We start from the raw sequence: 22038 nt of genomic DNA on the forward strand, positions 1-22038 counted from the left end.
TTGCATAAACTGGAGTGGAAGGACCCGGACAAACATTCGACAGCCTGAATCTCCGACTAAAAGTCTAAGCGTTGCTGACAGTTACTTCATGGTGTTTAAAAAGGCCAAAGTGACGTGTCCTACAGAAATGTCCCTCAAATCAAACATTCTTGGGCAGAACTGAGGGAAGGTCTATAAACTCGAAAGGAGGGGAGAAAAAATTACACGTTTATTATCACCAACCATGAAATGAAATACAGTTATTTCCTTCCACCGGGGACGTGGGGAAAATCCACAGAATTAGCAGGTGCCCGTGACCGTCACCAACAGAAAACTGCAGGTATTTTCTTACTGTTTCGTGAATTAACGAAGTTTCTACGTAACACATTTAAAAATGTTTTGGTAGCCATGTTTTAACATGACTGATCTCCGCTATGATGCTGGGAATTTGAGAACCGCATTTAAAACCACTATTCCTGACGAGGTGCCCCTGGATTCACCAGACTAGTACAAAAGTGAAGGACCCCTGCAGCAGAGGAATAGGGAGACCCCGGGCCAGCGACCACATCGGTGGCTACTGCCCCAACCCGGAAGGAGACTCAACAGCAGGGTCCCGGCCGTACCTCAGACTGCAGTCAAGGGTCTGGATTTGAGACTTCTTTGCAAGGAGGCCTTCAGAAATATGCGTGCGGGGTGGTGGGGGCGGGCAGGTCTCTGATTGCCACATTTGTTTCCTCTCTGCGGCTCATTTGTGAGCTGAGAACAGCCCACATCTTGTTTATCCCGGCCCCTGGCAGCCAGCGTGGTGCCTGGCACAGAGCGGGCACCCGCGAATGTTCTTGACTCTCGATTATGTTTCCAAAGGGGAATATGTCTTTATTGTGAGTGTTTATTGAATTGAATTGTCACAGCTGACGAAGAGGAGACGAGGCCAGCTGAGGCCGCCCGCGCGTGTGGGTGACGTGATGAGAACAGTGCCTCCCTCCTGCACAGCACGTTTTCCAGGGGCCTTTTGTGGCCTCGTCCTGTTAGTCACCCGGATAACAACCACGACAAGGACCCATCCTACTTCCTGAGTGGGGAGCACGAGGCAGGCCTGCAGCCCGCTAACGCGTTCACCTGTGCCCATCCCTGGTACTCCGCCCTTACCCTGGTACGCCATGCACGTCTCGATGACATCCAGGGTGGGCTCATCCTCACAGAGGTCGTAGGGCATGTTTCCATCCGAGTTGACGGCGAGCAAGTCGGCCCCACTGCAGAAAAAGAGAGAGCGTGAGGGCCCGGGAGGGGTGGCTAGGGTTGGTCTGGCTGCCTCGCCCCTGCCGCCCCCAGCCTCTCCCCCGCAACCCCACTGGGCACCCCAGCACCCACTACCCCTCCGCCTCGCTGGGGCACCCCAGCCAGGACGGCACTTCAGGATCCCCGGGGGCCTCTGACGGGAGCTCCCAGGAAAGCCGTCCCAAGCAGACCACCCCCAGCTTGCTGCTCTGTTGGGCCAGCAGACAGGCGCTTGAGGACGGATGTCAAAGTCTTCCTTGGTGATGATAATACAAATAACACTAACGGCACAAATTATCACACATCTGCTTAGAGCCAGGCTTGATCTAAGCCCTATACACACATCGTCTGAGTGAATCTTCGTGCTAGTCCTTTTGAGTTGTTATTGCGGACCCATCTCACTCAAGGGGAAACAGTCACTTGTCCAAGGTCACCCAGCAAGCATGCGGGAGGGTCAAGGTTCAAACCCCGGCTCTATTTCAGTCCTTGTCCACTGGCTCCCCCTGACCTTCTCCCAAGTCCTGGCCCGAAAGGCTGACAGGACAGGGGCAGGACAGAGCCCTGGGGCTCTCTGGCAGAATCTGGTTTTTGGCCCAGTGGTTCCCACACGCGACCTTGAGATGCCCTGCAGAATTACCCGGGGAATCACCGAAATACATTGCAGCTTCCTGGGCTCCGCTCCAGACCTCCTGAAACACGGTCTCTGGGGGTGCGGCTTTGGATTATGTATTCTGAACCCACGCCCCACATGATTCTGGTACAGATCAGCGCTGGGGACCCACTGTACTCGGCTGGCACTCCCTTTTCCTCTGGGCACCATCACTGATCAGGCTGTGGCCACTCGATGTTCCCCGCGGCTTAGTCAGGTGTGTGATCATTTGAAATTGAATGCTGTCTTTTCTGTGTGTCTACAGAACCTGAGCAGACTGGAAAGCCTTCCAGGGCAGGAAAGGACCCTCAGAACAGCATATAGAGAAATGGCCATATTCCTAGGAAAAACACGGCCACGTGGTGCCCCTCAAAGCAGGTTGTGTCCTGAAGAAAAACATGTAAATAACATTTGAGAGGCAGGGCCAAGGAAGCAATTTTGCTTTTTTTTTTTTTTTTTTTTTTTAATAGCAAAAGAAACCAAAAATGGCAACGAAACCCAAAGAGAGTAGAGGAGATGAATGTAAACTCATGGACCCACAGAGACAGAAAAAAAAGAGATTTATAAAAAGCGAATGCTACCCTGATACAAAGCCAGACCAAGACCCTCCAGGAAATGGAAACTACAGACCCATATCCCTTGTGAACACGGATGCAAAAATCCTCAACAAATTACTAGCAACGCCCACTCAGCAGCCTATTAAAAGGATTCACACCGGGGCGCCTGGGTGGCGCAGTCGGTTAAGCGTCCGACTTCAGCCAGGTCACGATCTCGCGGTCCGTGAGTTCGAGCCCCGCGTCGGGCTCTGGGCTGATGGCTCGGAGCCTGGAGCCTGTTTCCGATTCTGTGTCTCCCTCTCTCTCTGCCCCTCCCCCGTTCATGCTCTGTCTCTCTCTGTCCCAAAATTAAATAAACGTGGGAAAAAAAATTTTTTTTAAAGGATTCACACCAAGACTGATCGGGATTATTCCTGCAATGCAAGAAAGGTGAGTTTTTATGTCGTGTGCTAATATTTTGGGGGGAAACCGCAGGGAGAGACAGATTGAAAAGAGAGAAGAGCCGGTGGGGGAGAGGGGAAAGTGGGTGACGGGCAGGGAGGAGGGCACTTGTTGGGATGAGCACTGGGTGTTGCATGGAAACCCATTTGACAAATTATACTAAAAAGAGAGAGAGAGAGACAAGAGTGGGAAAGGAACACAGCGGTGGAGGGAGGAAGGGAACTGGGGGCCAGAGGAAGAGAGAGAGAAACAGAGACAGAGGTGAAGGGAGGGCATGGGGAGAAAGAGAGACACACGAGGCACCACAAGAGACAGAGAAAATGGCACCGCAGGAGGAAAAGGAGAGATGGAGTGGGGAGGCGGGTGGGGAGGGGTGGAAGGCAGAAACAAAACAAATAGGAAACCACCAAAGGCAGAGGGGAGGCTGTCCCTGGGGAAGAGAGGGTCACGTACTACTGAACGAGGATCTTCACCAGGTTGATGTGACCGCAGGTGGCCGCGGCATGCAGGGGCGTCCACAGCTCGTTGTCCTTGGCATTCACGTTGGCACCATGGGAAAGGAGCAGCTTGACAATTTCCTCAAAGTTGTCGATGCAGCACTGCGGGGGGTGAGGGGGGACACAGGGTCAGCTTCAGCGGGGCCCCGGCCCTTGCGGGGTTCCCCTCGAGAGGCCACAAGAAGGACAGTGCAGCCAAACTGTCTGCATTTGAATCAAGTTGCATTACCCACACACTGTGTGACGTTGGGCAAGCCACATAGCCTCTCTGAGCCTCGGTTTCCCCACGAGAAAGTTAATACCATTCGAGATAAAAATATAAGTGAAATATAAAAAATCCAAGGGGCAGCGAGAAAATATCTTGTGAGTGGTGGAAACGAAACAAAATTTTGAATGAGCCTTCAAAATCTTGTTCTTTTTTAAGCCCCAAGTAACCAAGCCCTCCCCCCCCCACCCCCGCAAAGAACCCTCCTCCACATCAGGGCTCTGGGGACCCTGACAGAGTCCCTGAAAGGACACAGCCGGGTTTATGCTCTGGCCTGTCCACATTTAGGTCAGCCCTGGGGACAGAGAAGGCTCAGGAACCCGTAGCCCCCCAGGGAGACAAAGACCTCTGACAGCCACTGGAGCCCCCAAACTCCAGGGACAGAGAGTGAACGATTCCAAGGGGACAGGGGGGCCTCAAGCCAGGGCCCTGAGAGGACAGAGGCGAGGATAGAGGAGGAAGAAGACAGGGAGTCACTCTATAGACCGGGATGGAGAAGCCAGCAGGGGACAAAGCAGGCATCTGTGCTCAGTGCTGCCCCATCCAGGGAAGGGCTTGGTCCCCGTGCAATGGGAGACGTGGCAGAGTTGTACTCAGAGGAGCGACATAATCAGACTTGTTTTAAAAAAAAAAAAAGAAACCCTTCCTCTGGGTGCATGTGGAGAACAGACTGCATGTGAGCACTTTTTGAGGAGGAGAGAGACGGGGAGAAGCTATGGCAAAATCATCCAGTTAAGAGACGATGGTGGCTGGGCCGACAGGACTATCTGTGGACATGGGGAGAAGTGACTGGATGCCAGCAGAAGGATCAGGGGCACTTTTGGGAGCCCATGGCCCTACGTGGCGATGGGGCTGGGGATAGGGTGACACCATGGCCCCCCACCCCATCCCCGGCAGAGCCAGGGTTCAGTGCCAGAAGGACGTGCGGGAAAAGAGCAACCGTTTGTGCAGATAATGCCAGAGATCTCTTTCCAGCCTGTCTAGAGCTGACTGGGTCTGAGGGCATCTCTCCTGACAAGTGGGGCAGAGGTGTGACCCCAGAGGGGTGTGCCTCAGGTGGTGGAGAGAACCATGCAGTGGCAGAGCACGGCCAGCAGAGGGAGCCAAAGGCACTGGAGGGAGGCAGTGGGGACCTACAAGGGGCCCCTGTCACTGGGAGCTGGGTCTGGGGAGTTCCTGTCCACAGCAGGAGCAGGTCAGCCCCTGGTGTCAGGGGACAGCCGGGCCAGAGAACCCGCCCTTAGGGCTACAGAAAACGTGAGGACGGGGTAGCGGAGGAGCTCAGGTTGAAAGGGGAGGGGACTGCGCACCCAGAATTGCAGCCTTACGAGAGGGATGCCCAGGGACTGGACCGGCCTGCACCTCCGAGGCTCGGCCAGACGAAGGGCTGGGTTTGGGGTGCACGCTGGGGCGGTAGGTGGTGGGGTGGGCAGGCCTCCTCCCCTACATTCCCCAAGGTGGGAAATGGCACCTGCGGTTGGATGACTCCTCCCGCCCCCTCACTGCCCACATCCAATCTCTCATGGGGTGTGGATGCCGCCTTCTAAATCACTGCCCCCAGCCCCACTGCCCTGATGCGGATTCATCATCTCTCCCTGCCTCCCCGTCGCCCCCCTTCCCACACCCTCAACCCACAGAGCTCCTCCTCGTCAATCCATGAGTCCCAGTTTACAAGCCCCGAAGGTTCCCTGTTGCCAAGGGGAGGAGAGCCACACGCCTTTACCAGGCGTGCGAAGGCGCTTCCAGCCTGTGTCGGATGCAGCCGCAGTGACACAGCAATGACAGCCGGGCAGTGGCAATAACAGCCTGTCACGTTATCAAATAACCCTGGCTGGTGCTTTCTGAGGTGCCGCTAGGGCCACCTCGCTAACTTTTGGCCACAGACGACCTCATTCAATCCTCAGAGCAATATTCCGAGTGCCGCACAGCCCCGCGAGGCTAGCGTCCTGCACAGTGCAGATGCACAGGACATCCCATCACCCTAGAAAATTCTACTAGACAGTGCCGGCCCTGAGCCTCGGTTTCCTGGGCTATAAAATGGGAACCATAATATTTCAAAGGGCTGTTGAGAGGATCAACTACACTTCACATTAAGTGGCTCTGCACAGAAGCCAACGAGGTGACAAATTTCAGTAACGATAATGCCGTCTAATATTTATGCAGCGTCAGGAGACGCTTGAAGGGCTGTCATGCGTATTCGTTTAATCCTCGCCACGGCCCAGTGAGGTGGGTACTTACTATTTTACGGATGAGGAAAGTGAGGCACAGAGAGCTTACGTAACTTGCCCAAGATCACACAGCTAGAATTAGTGGGTGAATGAAGCCCTGCGGAGAGGAAGAGAAGCCAAAAGGACAGATAGGAAGCCACTGGGCTGATGGCTGGGGGTGGGGCTTGCCCCTGGGGCTCACGGGTAGGGCAGCGGCCAGTCTCCGTCCATCCCTTCCTGCCCTCGTGAGCTCATGGAGACGCTCTCGGGGAGAGAGCTTGGGGTTCAGGCAGCCTGGGCTCCCACCTGCCAGACTGCGTGCAAGTCCACCTGCTCAGAAACTTGGGCCAGGGCACCGGGAGACTTCCGTGTGTTCAAGTCAGCACGCACATATCGAGCACTGACTGTATACCAGCACGGGGAAAGATGGTAGGACGTACCAATGGGCAGGAGACATGGGCTCTGTCTGGATAGAGGGAGGCCAGCATCGAATGGCTAAAATGGCTACCGGAGCAGGTGCTCAGAAGAAAAGGACACTATATGATAGCACAGCTCTCAGGCTCTTGCTGCACACGGGGGCTAACTAGGGCACACCCCCACACGCCATGGGAAACGTGGTGGGAGGAGCCAGTGTGTGGAAGGAACAGAAAAGCCATGCGGCTGGAGCCCGGAGAGGCAGGGAGCATGGAGCACTGGTCAGGGGCCAGGCCTCGAGGCACCATGTGGGAGGACACCAAGAGTGCTTTGGGTAACATCAGACTTTTGGCCCGAGCGTCCCTGAGGCCACCGCGGGAAGAACGAAACACGGCAGGGCAACTGAATGCCGGGGCCCAGCTAGGAGGCTCTGGCAGCACCCAGCTGAGTGATGACAGCGAGAACAGCCCCTCTCGGGCCAAGGCGGGGCTGGCCCATCGCACCGCCCCGGAAAGGATGTGGGCCACGAGGGCACCTGGTTCACGGCCACGGACCACGGCTGTGCGACCCCAGGCGGCTCACGTGGCCTCCCTGTCAATCACCCTTCCCACCAGGGTGGACGGAGGCCTCGGTGGGTGCGAACAAACATGCTTCGTAAACCTCGAGCTCAGAACAAACTTGCTTTGTCTGTCGAGCCCTTCGCTGGGCAGAGAGGACGCGGTGACAAAGGCTCCCTGTGCCGGGAGGCTGTGCGTGTGCCGCACGCACGTGTGCCCAGGGGCTCCGTGGGCGTGTCGGTGACAGACACGCGCATCTCCCAAGTAGACAAGAGCCTTTCAGACGAGACAGCTGAGGCTGCCCTTCCTCCCCTCCGCCCTGGGGGTTCTGGGCAGGAAAAGGCCGGGAGATGGCGTGACCGTTCCGCTGGGGCGCACGGATCCAGGGACCCCAGGTCCTTACCTGGTGCAGGGCTGTGAGACCATCCTCATTGCACAGATCAGGGCTGACCTTGTTCTTCAGGAAATAGCGCACTGCAACGGAGGGCAGAGGAGTGAGCAGGTGTGCGGGGGGCCCAGGTAAGACCCACCGCGCCCAGGTCCTGATGCGAACGTCCTGGGCACAGGAGGCAAGTGTGAACAGCTCTCCACCATACAGATGAGGAGCTGCTGTAGGGGAACTAGGGGGGATCTGGGAAGGGCAGGGACACGGCCGCTGCTTCTGCAGGACGGATACCGGCTCGGCACCCCCGGGGGGTGGGAGCAGGGGAAGAGACGAGGTCTCAGGCGCAGAGGGGATGGACGCGGCCCCTCAGCTCTACCCTCACCAGGCCCAGTTCCTAGAACCACAGGCCTGTGGCCTCCCTGGCCCGAGGGTGAACTGAGGTCCACATGAGGGGGGAGTCTGAGGCCTCCGCCCAGCCTTCTGGCAAGCGGCGACGTCTCTAGCAGGGCAGGAGTCTGGGGGGGGATATGGTCTCAGTCTCTGGAGCAGCCTGTCCACTATGGAGCCAGCAGCCGCATCTGGCTATTACAGCCTTTTAAACTTACACTCATAAGGATTCAAAAGTCACGTCCTTGGTCACTCTGGCCACATTTCAAGTGCTCAAAAGCCACACGTGGCTACCGTATTAGAAAGTGCCGAAATAGAACGTTTCCATCCTCACAGAAAGTTCTACTGGACAGCGCCGCTTTGGGGCACTATAAATGGAAATGAGCCCCATCGCCAACTGTCAAAAGCCTTCCGTAGCTCCCCAGTGCTCTGGGAACAAAGTCCAAAACCCCTCCTAAGACATACGGTGTTCGCATGATGGGCTCCCTCCCGCAGGCCTCCATCTTGCACAGCCCGGGGGGGCACCGTTCATACCGCCATCTATAAGACCGGCACCCCCTGGAGCAGTGCGCAACTTGCTCAGCGGTACATGGTGCTCCTACCTACCTACCTCTCCAGTCCCATTCCTTAAACTCCAAACACCTTCCACAATGGTCTCTCATCAGTTACAGGGTCACCTTGCATCCTCTGGTCTCTGAGCTTTTGCATAGCCTGTTCCCACTGCCTGGAAGACTCACTCATCCACCCACTCGTCCCTTCATTCATCCACCCATCCGCTATCCGTCCATCCAGCTTCATTCATACATCTGCCCCTAACACACACCCCCCCACACACACACACACATCTGCCTCACTCCTCAACCTTCAGGTCTCAGCTCAAACTCCCCAGACGAGGCACTCCCCTGTTAACATACACCCACATTCCTCTGAATCTAGTTTGTAGCCTTTCACAACCAAAATTACATAACTATCTGGGTCATTAGGGGCTTTGGGTCTGTCTGCCGTAGGACACTAAGCCCCAAAAGGGCAGGACGGTGACCTGGCACTTACTGTTCCTTCCCCGAGGCCTGGCACATGGTAAGTCCTCAGCCACTCTTCCTGGACCGTGGCCTAATCGGCAGCCCCCTAGCTCAGCCCAAGGACACAGCCTCTCCGGCTCTGAGCAAATCAGACCACCCTGCAGTGGTGACCCCCACAGCCTCGGGGCAGGTAAGAGTTAAGGCAAGATCACTGATCACCGAGGCCCAGCCTGCCGATCCAGGGGCCAGTGGAGAGCCCGTGGGGCTGGCTGGTGGCCTTTGGGAGAGCAGAAGTGGCCATGGTGCCCCTGTACAGGACGGATTCTGGGAAGGTTCTGCTTATACGAGGCAAGCCATCAAATCCCGCGGGGAGCGCCGGGGTGGGGGTGGGGGGGACCAGGCTCCCTGTCCAGAAGACACTCTTGGAGACAGAAATGAAACACCAGCTGCCAAAAACAGCGTCCGTGTGCAGGAATTATTGGGAACCCAAGATGAGGAATCACTCCCATGGCGGGCAGTTATTTTCAGCCCAAGAGGTACGAAGCATCACCCCCATCTCCACGGAGCCCTTCGCATGTATGAGCCACAGTGTCCTTGGAAGTGTGCTCTGCCCCAGCTGGGAGCCTGGATCCGGGCACAGCTCACTGGAGCAAAGAGCCCACGGCACGCGCCCAGGGCACGACCGGGCTTTCCTGCCTCCGGTTCAGCAAGAAAAAGGATTCTTACATCCACAGTGCCTCCTTACTGAGCTCCTCCTGTGCCCCCAGGTCCGTGCAGAACCACCTTCCTTCATGGGGCTCCTGTCTGTAACGATTCCCCTCGTGGAGAAGAAGAGACAAAGGGTCATAGTCACAGGAGACCAAGCAGAGGAAAGCAGGTCCTCCGACTCCGAGGCCCTGACTGTTGACCACGGGGCTGCTCCCCTCTGCCCCTGAGGCCAGTGGGAACCAGCACTAACAGAGTGATCCACACACAGGACGGAAGAAACACTGCAGGTCCTGGGGGCACAGTCAGGTCTTTCAGAACCGTGTTAACTGCGAACTTGCACCTCTCACTTCCTGTTTAAACCCTCTCATGGCTCCCCACGGCTCTTAGAATGAAGTTCAAAATCCTTTCGTGGCCTTCACCGGGGTGGGCACACGGGCCAAATCTGGCAGGCAGCCTGTTTCTGTAGATCAGGTTGTTTATTGGAACAAGAAACATTTATCTACATATCGCCAATGACTGCTTTCATCCTGAAACAGCACAGTTGAGTCGCAGAGCGGAGAATGTATGGACCACACAGTCTAAAATATTTACTCTCTGGCCCTTTGCAGAAAATGTTTGCTGGGCTTCAAGGTCCTGCATGGTGGGGTCCCACCTCCAGGGCTACCACCTTGCACAATTCCCAGGCTGCATTCCTCTCATCACGGTCTAAGGGAATGGCTTCCTCTGGAGTTGTGCAGTGTGCAGCTTGCTCAGCTGTACCCAGCAGTCCTGTCTCCCTACCCCTCCAGGCTCATCTCCCGAAAGCTACCACCACCATTTTTTTAAATTTTTTTAATGTTTATTTATTTTTGAGAGAGAGAGAGAGACAGAGGGTGAGCAGGGGAGGTGCAGAGAGAGAAGGAGACATAGAATCTGAAGCAGGCTCCAGGCTCCGAGCTGTCAGCACAGAGCCCAACGCGGGGCTCGAACTCACGGGACGTGAGATCATGACCTGAGCCCAAGTCGGACGCTCAACTGACTGAGCCACCCAGGCGCCCCTTATTTTTAAAACACAAATAAAAAACAACCACTAAGCTCCCGCCTGGTCCCGCCAGGCGCCGGGCGCTGGGGATGAAACCGTCAACATCTCGCATTTCTCAAAAGCTCCTGGCCTGGCTGTAAAAGACAGAAGCATCGCTCTCGAGGGAGCTCCAAGCCTCTGCTGGCTCAAGGACCGCAATGAGGTGGTCCCCACCGCCCCCCCATGCAAGCAAGGTCCCCCTGAGATGGCAAGGAGGTGGCTCCCACCCTCCTCTCCTGTATTCCTGCTCCTGGCACCCACCCTGTCGCTCCGCCCGCACCTCCCTGGCAATCTGGCTGGAATCTGGGCCAAGCAGGGCCGTCTGCTCCCCTCCATCTCCAGCTGTAGCGAGTGAGGCTGAAGGGACCCATCTCGGCAGGAAGCTGGTGGCGGCTGCCTTTGCCGGGAGAAATCACTGCTGATGAGCTGGTGGTTGTACTGCCACCTGACCCACTCTACCCCACAGAGCAGACGGCCTGACCTCGAGCTGGTCTGTGTGGCACCTGCTCCCGGCCCTGGACGGAAGGACAGAGGTGTCTGTCCACCGAGGCGGCCCTTGGGCAATCCACACTTGCGGGGGGCGCTCTGGGGCTGAGCAGCTGCCGCCCGGCCATGTGACTTGCACAGTCATGTCCGTGGGGCACCCACTCACCGGCCCTCCTCCCCCCTCCCCGCCCCCTCTCACCTCCTTTTCCACCCAGCGCCCAGCAACGAGGCCACATCCTTCCACTGCCTCCGAGGCACCGCGTGATGCAGTCTCTGCCCCTCCCCGAATCCCTCAGTGACCGACTCAGTGGCCGCTGGCTTCTTTCATTTACCAAATCAAAATGAAAGAAAACAAAATCAGAGCTCCTCCAGGCTTTTACACGTGCAGGTTCCTGTGGCTGGAGCCCTCCTTCTTCTCACTCTTGGGCCAGCGAACTCTTCTTCAAACCTCAGATTCCGCTGAAACGTCACCTCCTCTGAGAGGCCTTCCCTGATCACCCCAGTCTCGGGCAAGTTGCCTGAGTTACCCACTCCCATAGTACCTTGCATTTCTGCGTTTCAGCTCCACAGCAGTGCCTCTCCCGGTTTGTGAATACAGGCTGATTAGTCTACAATGATTATACAACTCTTTCTTTAGTTTTTTGGGCTCCGCGAGGGAGCCCGGCTCCTAGCAGGGGCTCCAGAAATTATTGTAGCAAAAGCACCAGAAATCTGCTCCCTCAGCAAATTTCTAGTTTTCGATTATTATTTTTTAAATGTTTATTTATTTACTTATTTATTTTTAATTTTTTTTTCAACGTTTATTTATTTTTGGGACAGAGAGAGACAGAGCATGAACGGGGGAGGGGCAGAGAGAGAGGGAGACACAGAATCGGAAACAGGCTCCAGGCTCTGAGCCATCAGCCCAGAGCCCAACGCGGGGCTCGAACTCACGGACCGCAAGAGCGTGACCTGGCTGAAGTCGGACGCTTAACCGACTGCGCCACCCAGGCGCCCCTAAATGTTTATTTATTTATTTTGAGAGAGAGAGAGAGAGAGCAGGCGGGGGGGGGGGGGGCGGAGAGAGAGGGGGAGACAGAGAGAATCCCAAGCAGGCTCCATGCTGTCAGCACAGAGCCCGACGCAGGGCTCGATTTCAGGAACCATGAGATCATGACCTGAGCTGAAATCAAGAGTCGGACACTCAACCAACTCAGCCACCCAGGCGCCCCAATAAAGCATTCACTATAGTCGCTATGCTGTGCATTAGATTCCATATAACGAACTGAAACTTTGTGCCCTTTGGCCAATATCTAAAAAAAAAAAAAAAGGTAACTATATAGGGAGATGGGTATGTGAATTAGCTTCACTCTATTAATCATTTCTCTCTCTAGATCAACATCCTGTTGTATATCTTACATATATTCAATTTTTATTTAAAAATAAAAATTTTAAAAAGCAAGTCTATTGTGTGAATGGACGAAGGAAGGAAGCGAGGGAGGAAGGGAAGATTGCTCGGGGGGAGGGGGGGAGGGGAGGGCCCCCCGAGAGCTGCTTGCCCCTGGGACCAGGAAACCCTGGGGACATGCGTACAGCCCTGCACACACCACAGGGCGTGTGACTCAGGAACTGAAAAGCCACAATACGGATTTGGTACAGAAATGAAGCAGCAAATATCCTTCCCTGAGCCTCCACTGGCAATGCAGCCGGAGTCCTTCAGGCCACTCCCAGGCCGGGCACGGACACCCATCAGTCCCCTCCTGCCCAGGGTCCCAGACCTCACGCCCTCTGCCTGACACCTTCCGTTGCTCTTTGTGCAGCCAGCCCTAACCGTGCCGGGCACGGCGTTAAGCACTTTGTCTTTCAATCCGTTAGTCCTCCTGATCCAGTATGAGGATTAACGACCGGCTAGTATCACCTGCCTGCTATTATTGCCCCCAATTCACAGATGGGAAAACTGAGGCTCAGTCTTGAGCAAGGGAAAGGACTTGTCCAAGGGCACGTGTCTGGGAACGGCAGAGCTCGGACTTCTGACCTCGGCTGGCTGCCTCCAAAAGCTGAACGCTTCACCGCTTGGCTAACATCGTGGCCACACAAGGGCCCGGGCAGGAACGTGGACGGCAGAGAGAGGAGCAGGGTGAATGCAGCAGAGAGCCACAGACAGGATGAAAAGCCAGAAAGGCCGGGACCATCGCCGATCATTCAGTGTTCAGTACTGGTTAATGAAGACAGTGATCCGTGATAGTCATCACAGCGACTCTCTTAGTGCAGCCTGCAGACGGGGACGCGGTGGCACAGAGGTTAACACTTAGCCTGAGGTCCCGTGACAGGTGAGTAGCAGCTCTGGGGTAGACACAGAAGCCTGAGCTCCAATGCATCCTCTGTCCATCTCCCTGTGCACCTCCGTTCTAGGCAGACCTCCCCACCCGATGCCAGGCACGCGGGAGGCACACGGCCAGCTGCGACGCCAACCCACTGGGCTGCTCCCCCTCCACAGAGTCTCCCGGGTCCAGCACGTGCAGCCTGGTCCAACCAGCAACTCCACCTGCCCTCCCGCTCTCCCCCTTCCCAGGGTGCTGTCGGGGTGGCCGGGCGCCCAGCCTGCTGCTCAGACACTGCCGGGAGGACCAGCGCTCTCAGAAAGGTTGTCCTGGGCCCTCGATGCGCCATGCCTCCAAACTCACTCGACTGCAACCTCTCCACCCACCACTGCCCCCCCTCCCTGGAGCAGAAACAGCCAGAGATAGCTGCTTCCAGGGAAGCCCAGCCGCCCCAAGGCTGGGGGTGGAGATTCAGTCAAGTTTAATGGTGGCTTCTGCAGGGGCTGGTGCAGCCCGTCCCACTGCCGGCCGGTTCACCCCAAGATGCCGGACGGTGACTCAGCCGCAGTGGAGGGTGGGCAAGGCAGACCCGGGCTTCCCTCAAAGCCACATTCCCAAGTGCAGGCCCCAGGAGCCAGGCCTTGTTCTTCCCCAGGGAGCCCCTCTCCAGGACCCATCTGGGAAGAAAAAAAGGCAGACGATAACAGGGTTGGCAAGGAGGAAGGGACTCCGGAACCCTTGTGTGTTGCTGGTGGGAATGTGAAATGGGGCGGCCGCCGAGGAGAAGTCTGGCAGTGGCTCAGAAAGTAAATATAGAGTCACCAAGTGATCCAGTGATTCCAATCCTGGGTATAGACCCAGGAGGAATAAACACAAGTTTCCCCACAAAAACTTGCCCACAAACGTTTATTAGGAGCAGTATTTATAATTGCCCGAAAGTGAAAACACGCAGATGTCCAGCAAGGGATAAAGAAATAAGTAAAATGGGGTTTGTTCATAGTGGAATATCATGCGGCTATGAAAAAGAATGAAATGCGGACACATGCCACAGCATGGACGAATCCTGAGAACATCACACCAAGGGAAGGAAGCCAAACGCAAAAGGCCACGTGTTGTATGATTCCATTTGTATGAAATTTTCAGAGTAGGCAAACCCATAACGATAGAAAATAGATCAGTGGCTGCCAAGGGCTGAGGGCAAGGGGCCCCGGGATGTGACCGGCTAATGGTACAGGGTTTCATTTGGGGTGATAACAATTTTCTGGAATTAACAATTTTCTGCAACAGTGGTAATGGTTGCGCAACCTTATGAATATACTAAAGACCACAGATTGCACACTTTAACGTTTATTTATTTATTTTGAATTGGGCGGGGGGGGGGGAGCGTGAGCAGGGGAGGGGAAGAGACAGAGGGAGAGAGACAGAATCCCAAGTTACCACCACAGAGCCCGACGCGGGGCTCGATCTCACAAACCACAGATCATGACCCAAGCCAAAATCAAGAGTCAGACGTTTAGCCGACTGAGCCGCCCAGGCATCCTTTGCACACTTTAAACAGGTAAATTTTGTGGTATGTGAGTGATATTTCAATTAAAAAAAAAAATAGGGAGAGGGGGCGCCTGGGTGGCTCAGTCGGTTAAGCGCCCGACTTCAGCCCAGGTCATGATCTCATGGTTCCTGAGTTCGAGCCCCACGTCAGGCTCTCTGCTAACGGCTCAGAGCCCGGAGCCTGTTTCAGATTCTGTGTCTCCCTCTCTCTCTCTGCCCTCCCCTGCTCGTGTTCTCTCTCTCTCTCTCTCTCTCTCAAAAATAAATAAACATTAAAAAAAAAAAAGAGGAAGGGGCTCTAAGGTGGCCTTGAGCACCCTGCTGAGAGCTCGTTCCCCTGCCAGCCTGGGGGTTCCACGAGGTGAGGACAGTATCTGTCTCATTCATTACTGTACCCACGGTGCCTAGGATAATACCTGGTAAACAATAGGTGTTTGATTCTTACTTAAAACAGGGAAAGAAAGAAGGAGGCCACTGGCCACTGGATCCCTCCAGGGCCCTGCATGATCTGGGCTCTGCCCACCTCTGCTGGCACCTTCCCTCCTAACCACCCGGACCCTTCCAGGACCACCATGTACCACCCTCTCTCTTGACTCTCGTGCCCTTCTCATGGGCTATCCCTCTGCCTGACTTTCTCAGCCTTCACTTCATGGTTAATTCTTAACCGGGTTTCAGGTTAAATGTCTCAGCTTAAATGTCACTTCCTCTGTGAAGCTGCCACCGAGGCTGGGGGAGGCACCCTTCTCATGCGCTTCCTGTTCCCTCCCCCAAACACTTAACACTATGATGTATTTGTGCATGCATTTGTCTGTGTTTTTACTAGACCAGGAGGTCTAGTGAAAGGGCTGGAGGGGTAGGAGAGTAGGAACCGTAAACTTTTTAGCTACTATGAGATGGTTTGGGATCCCAGTCAATATCTGATGACTGCGGTGGTAAAGAGAGCCTGCTCGGTCTCTACCCAAGCCTCAGAACTGGCCAGAGCATCCTCTCCTGGGCTGGTCTATACTTCGTGCTCTGAACAAAAATGCTCCCAGGCCAGGCCATAGACATTTTAATCTCAGAGAGAATCTTCATTCCTTGACTTATACAAAGAGGCTGGTTTCTCTCTTAGCATCTCCGATACCTTCAAAACTAGGAAGGCAAGATGGCCAAGGGCATGTCAGTCATGTAGCTATAATATTTTCTTTTCTAGAACCTCCATGTCCAAGACACATGGTCATGCTGGACAGAAGTTGTTGACAGGGACTCGCATCAGCTACCCAGAAGCCTCTGCACATGTGTCACTTATATCTAGTATTAGATGTGCGCAGGAAAAGGTATTGCAGACCCTTTAGAATGCCAACTCTGTGCAGGCAAATCCTGTCTGTCTTCTTATCTGGAATATCCAGCACCTAGAGTAAGAGCTCAACAAATAGTTGTTGAGAGAATTAACAAATAAAAAAATTCTCCTGAGAAAATAAAACTAAAGATACCAGGAAAATCTAAGAAAAATATGTATATGATCCATATGAGCAAAACTACAAAACTCAAATGAATGAAATCAAAGAAAAATAAATGGAGAAATAGTCTATGTTCACGGACAGGAAGATTCGATATTGTCAAAATGTTAGTTCTTTCCAACTTGATCTATAGATTCAATGCCAACCAAAATCTCAGTCAGTGATTTTATTAATACTGACACATCGATTCTAAGATTTATAGAAAAAGACAAAAGCCCCGACACTATGTTGAAGAAGAAGAACAAAGTTGGGGTACTGGCACCAGTTGACCTCAAGACTTACCCCTAAAGCTACCGTAATCAAGAAAGTGTGGTATTGGTGGAAGAAGAGACAAACAGATCAACGGAACAGAACAGAGGGCCCAGAAATAGACCCACATGAATATAGTCAACGTTCATCCATTGCTGGTGGGAATGCAAAACGGTACAGCAACTTTTGACGGTTTCTTACAAAACTAAACATACCCTTACCGCATAATCCAGTAGTCACACTCCCTAGTATCTACTCTAAGAAGTTGAAAACTATATCCACAAAAGCCTGCACACAAAAATTTATAACTGCTTTAGTCATAATCACCAACACTTGGAAGTAACCCAGAGGTCCTTCAGCAGGTAAGCGGGCAAACCATGGTACAACCAGACAACGGAATATTTATCCAGTGCTAAAAAGAAATGAGCTGTCCGGTCATGACAAGACATGGGAGAACCTTAAATGCATATCGCTAAGTGAAAGAAGCCAATGTGAAAAGGCTGCATACTGTATGATTCCAACTATATGATGTTCTAGAAAAGACAGAACTATGGAGACAGTTAAAAAAAAAAATCAGTGGTTGCTAGGAGTTGGGGAGGGGGGAGGGATGAATAGGCAAAACACAGGGGATTTTTAGGACACTGAAAACAGTCTGTATGCTACCATAATGATGGATACACATCATTATACATTATACATTTGTCCAAACCCACAGAATGACAACACCAAGAGTGAACCCTAATGTAAACCGGGGTCTTTGTAGGCTAATGATAGGTCAATGTAGGCTCATCAATGGCAACCAAAGTAGCACACTGGTGGGGGTTGTTGATGATGGAGGAGACTACGCATGTGTAGTTCCAAGGGGTATATGGAAAATCTCTGTACCTACCCTCATTTTTGCTGTGCGCCTACAACTGTTCTCGGAAAATTCAGTCTAAATAAATAAATAAATAAACAGAAGGAAACCAGGGAAACCTTGAGGCAAAATAAGCTACAGTCAATGCTCGTGACAAATGCAGAGTCTTTCTGAAACGTGGGAGTGGGAGAAGAGTAACTTCCTAATGTAGCAGCGGATATTTTACTAGATTTCCTCAAAGGGAGAAAGAACTGAATTTAACTCATCTCATAAGAGAAGACGTGGGTCTGTAAGGTTTCTCCACCAAAGCTACAAAGGCTGTGCCTATTTACTGTTTTCTTTTCAATGTTTATTTATTTTTTATTTATTTTGAGAGAGAGAGAGAGAGAGAGAGAGAGAGAGAGAGCATGTGGCGATGGGGCAGAGAGAAAAGATGGGGACAGAATCCTAAGCAGGCTCCGCAGCTTAAAGCGCAGAGCCCGATGTAGGGCTCGAACTCACAAAGCCGTGAGATCATGACCTGAGCTGAAATCAAGAGTTGGACGGTTAACCAACTGAGCCACCCAGGTGCACCTGTGCCTGTTAACACCTCAGACTCAAAGTGAGGGTACCGCCAGTCCGGAAACGTGACCCTGGAACTTCCCCCATTCCATTCATGAACATCCTGGACCCCAACTGTGCCAGGTCCCTGTTCTTCACTAATTTTCCCGGTACCTCTCCCTGCAGCTTCTCTGGGGGATCTGGGAACCTGATCTCCCTTCTGCCCTCCAGAGCCTTGGCCTCCTGGGAACTCTCCAAGGTACCTGTTCTTTTTTTTTTTCCCCAACCGCCCTCTCTCCCCAAACTCCCTGCACTCCTCTTCGGGACTTCCCCCCCCTGCTGCTGCCCCAATCCCATCGCTCTATCACCTCTCTTCTCTGTCTACTTATTGTTCCTCATTTTTTAAAGTAATTATTTCAGGGGCGCCTGGGTGGCTCAGTCGGTTAAGCGTCCGACTTTGGCTCAGGTCATGATCTCACTGTCCGTGGGTTTGAGCCCTGCGTCGGGCTCTGTGCTGACAGCTCAGAGCCTGGAGCCTGGTTCTGATTCTGTGTCTCCCTCTCTCTCTCTGACCCTCCCCCATTCATGCTCTGTCTCTCCCTGTGTCAAAAATAAATAAACGTTAAAAAATTAAAAAAAAAATAATTATTTCATCTCTCCATGCAAGTAACAGATAAAAATATTCCCAGCTCTACACGCAGGAGCTGCATATACATAAAAACGAAAATGGCTTCACAGCCATCATAATAATATCTAACGTTTACTGAATATTTTCCAAGCGTGAAGAATACCCAGAAGAATACCCAGAAGAATGCCCAGATGCTACATGTCTCATCCCAGTTAACTACGACAACAATCCTATGACTTAGGTGCTATCGTCAGCTCGTTCAACAGGGAACGTCCATGATTTGCTCAAACTCACTTAGCTCATAAGTGTTGAGAAGCAATATTAGTGTGGTTGATTCCAGGTACAGCTGGTGTTTCAGGCATAACTAGTGACAGGAGAGACTCACCCATATATAACTAAGAATAAAACCCATTCCTATCGATATTTAGTAAGAGGAAACAAGTTGCCTATGAAGGGGGATATTCCTCCAGCTCCCACCCGTCCACTTGGAACCTTCTGTCTGTTTTCCCTGGTTCCACTCTCCTGTCCCATAACCACATCCTTCCCACCCCCCGTCTGTCTGCCTGGCTCTCAATTTTCTCCTAAAGACGATGCATCTTGCTTCTGTCTCTCAGTGCTGTGTCACACAGAACACCAGCAAATCCCATTCTGGGCTTCCACCTGTCTAGCTGAGGAAATTAAACAAGACTTTTGAAATTGTAAAGGGAACCACCGGAGAAACTAAAACTGGGATTTTGTCTTCTATACCAACGGGAAAGATAAAAGAAAACATAGTATTCATTAAAGTCACAGAATGAAAGAACATAGAAACATAAATGTCACAAGGCCTAAGGCAAGATGACCAAAAACCAACTATCTACTACAATAAATGAAATCATCTACCCTCCCCTATAAAGCAGTGAAGATTTGGTTGTCAAAAAGAGAAAAAAAAAGCCATTCATCTGTGTGTTGTTTACAAGAGATACATCCCAACAAAATAACAGAGAGCGTAAAAATAAAGGAAGGCTCAAAAATAAACCACCAAATGCGAAAACAAAGAAAGTGGGGGTGGCAACATTACTCTGGTGCAGAATGGATTTAAAATTTTTTTTTCAGTTTATTTATTTATTTATTTATTTTTGAGAGAGAGAGAGAGAGAGAGAGAGAGAGAGCAGGGGAGGGGCGGAGAGACAGCGAGAGAGAAAATCCCAAGCAGGCTCTGCGGTGTCAGTGCAGAGCTGGATGTGGGACTTGAACTCACGAGCCGTGAGATCATGGACCTGAGTTGGTCCATAAAACCAAGAGTCGGTCGCTTGACTGACAGAGCCACCCAGGCGCCCCTTAGGGTGGTTTTTTAAAAAGATATTTCAAAATGAAATCATAAACAGAAAGCAGATTAGTGGCTGCCTGGGTCAGCGGTGGGGTGGGGAGAACGAAGCAATTATCAGTGAAGAAAGCCTGTGAATCGCATAATACACCAAGCAAAATCCAGTAAAACAAAAATCGTCCATAGATAAGTCAAAACTATGTGTTTTTTTGCGAGGAATCTCCAGCACATACACATGCTAAAGATAAGAGGAGGGGTGGCGGAAAAAGATTTATGGACAAGGACGTTCACAGCAGCACTGTTTATATACATTGTTTATAATAAAGAATTACCGGAAGCAACCCAACATCTAAACAATTAGAGACTGATTAGGTAAATTATGGAACATTCATATGATGGAATATTCTGCAGCTCGTATCTTTGAGGAATTTTTAAGGATGTGGGAAATTGCTTGATATATAGTGTAGAATGGAAAATGAGAGACCGAAACTGTACATTCAATGCAATCTCAATTAGAAAGGAAAAATGCCTTCCACACAGGCACACGCTGCTTATTGGAAAAACAATTAAGATACGAACGGTGGTTATCAGTGACTTTTATTTTATGGTGGCCAGAATTGTCCAAGCATTTAAAAATACATATGCACTACTTTCGTAACCAGAATTTTCTTTTCTTTTTTTTAAAATTTTTTTTTCAAGATTTATTTATTTTTGGGACAGAGAGAGACAGAGCATGAACGGGGGAGGGGCAGAGAGAGAGGGAGACACAGAATCGGAAACAGGCTCCAGGCTCCGAGCCATCAGCCCAGAGCCCGACGCGGGGCTCGAACTCCCGGACCACGAGATCGTGACCTGGCTGAAGTCGGACGCTTAACCGACTGCGCCACCCAGGCGCCCCCAGAATTTTCTTTTCAAAAAAAAAAATGTGTTTGAGACAGAGCGTGAGTGGGGAGGAGCAGAGAGAGAGGGGGACACAGAATCCAAAGCAGGCTCCAGGCTCTGAGCTGTCAGCCCAGAGCCTGACGCGAGGCTCAAACCCACAAACCGTGAGACCGTGACCCGAGCCAAAGTCAGACTCAACCAAGTGAGCCACCCAGGCGCCCCAGTAACCAGAATGTTCCAATTTCACTAAAACACAAAATGATACATTCCACACACCATGAGAGCCAAGCGGTAAGAACTACATTTCTGTGAAATTTCTAGGGCAGAAATGAGGTCTCACGCTGGCTGACCCCTTGAAGCAAATGCTGAAGCTGAAATTCCTGTGTTGGGTAGGATGTTAAATAGAAACAATAATAATAATAACCCCTTTGTTTGCATTGTGCAGGGGTCGGCAAACTATGGTCCAATGGCTAACATCGTGCAATTTTGAACTGCTTACAACTTACGAATGATTCTCTCTCTATATATATTTTTGGCAGTTGGGGGAATAAAATCAAAGAAGCATCATATTTTGTGACACGGGAAAATTACATGAAAGCCAAAAATCAGTGCCCGTAAATGAAGTTTAACTGGAACACAGGCTCGTTTGTTTAGGTATTGCCTTTGGCTGCTTCCTCTGTCAGAACAGAGACTGGGTGGCCCACGCGGCCGACGGTGTTTCTTATCCGGCCCTTTACAGAAAAAGTTTGCTGATCCCTGGTGCAGGGCTTTTTAGCTCACAAAGCATGTCGAAAACCACAGTCATTTCCCTCCCACAATAAAAGCCTCGTGGTGCCAGGTAGGAGAGGAAGAAATCAACACACATCGAAGGTAGGCCATTGCATCGTGGCCAGGCGGGCCATGGGCAGATCGGGTTCAATGTCTGCACCTGCTGAGAAACACGGGGGCACAAAGCCCCGAGAGCCTGCTGTCGCCTCTCTCCCCACCAGCTCAGCCCCCGGAGCCCCAACTCAGCCACGCAGCGCAGCCGAGTTTCCTGTTAAGAGCGTGACCTTCTGAAACCGGTGTGGTGGAGGCTGCAGCTGCAGGAAGGAGGGTATTTTTATCCGGGCCCTGCTTCCTGTTTGACGGCTGGGGGGTTTCGTGTGCTGGCGTTCGGTTTTGTCATTTCTGGTACAGACTCAGCACCCTTGCCACAGCGGAACAGAGGCGTCTCCTAACAGGATAGCTGCCTGCCACCCAGGCCCACCGCCCAAGGCCCCTGTCCTTTGTCCCCCATCCACGCCCCCTGGCTGCTGTAGGACCACCTGTGAAACGTGTAGAAACGAGAGAGCCTGGCTG

At 52.3% G+C, this 22038-nt stretch overlaps 1 protein-coding gene across 2 annotated transcripts in view; it reads right to left on the minus strand.

The window, feature by feature from the left end:
• The window catches only part of PPP1R16B (protein phosphatase 1 regulatory subunit 16B), a 101131-nt gene that overhangs the window by 17908 nt on the left and 61185 nt on the right, over window positions 1–22038 (minus strand). For both annotated transcript variants that reach the window (XM_040447066.1, XM_040447067.1), the window contains 3 exons: window positions 7248–7318; window positions 3358–3503; window positions 1129–1232 (listed from right to left, as the gene is read on the minus strand). In XM_040447066.1, the coding sequence (XP_040303000.1) occupies window positions 1129–1232; window positions 3358–3503; window positions 7248–7318 (321 nt within the window). The remainder of the gene's footprint in view (window positions 1–1128; window positions 1233–3357; window positions 3504–7247; window positions 7319–22038) is intronic.

The sequence above is a fragment of the Herpailurus yagouaroundi genome, unplaced genomic scaffold (genome assembly GCF_014898765.1).
Source record: "Herpailurus yagouaroundi ecotype Mexico unplaced genomic scaffold, PumYag 196, whole genome shotgun sequence".
Taxonomy (NCBI): Eukaryota; Metazoa; Chordata; class Mammalia; order Carnivora; family Felidae; genus Herpailurus; species Herpailurus yagouaroundi.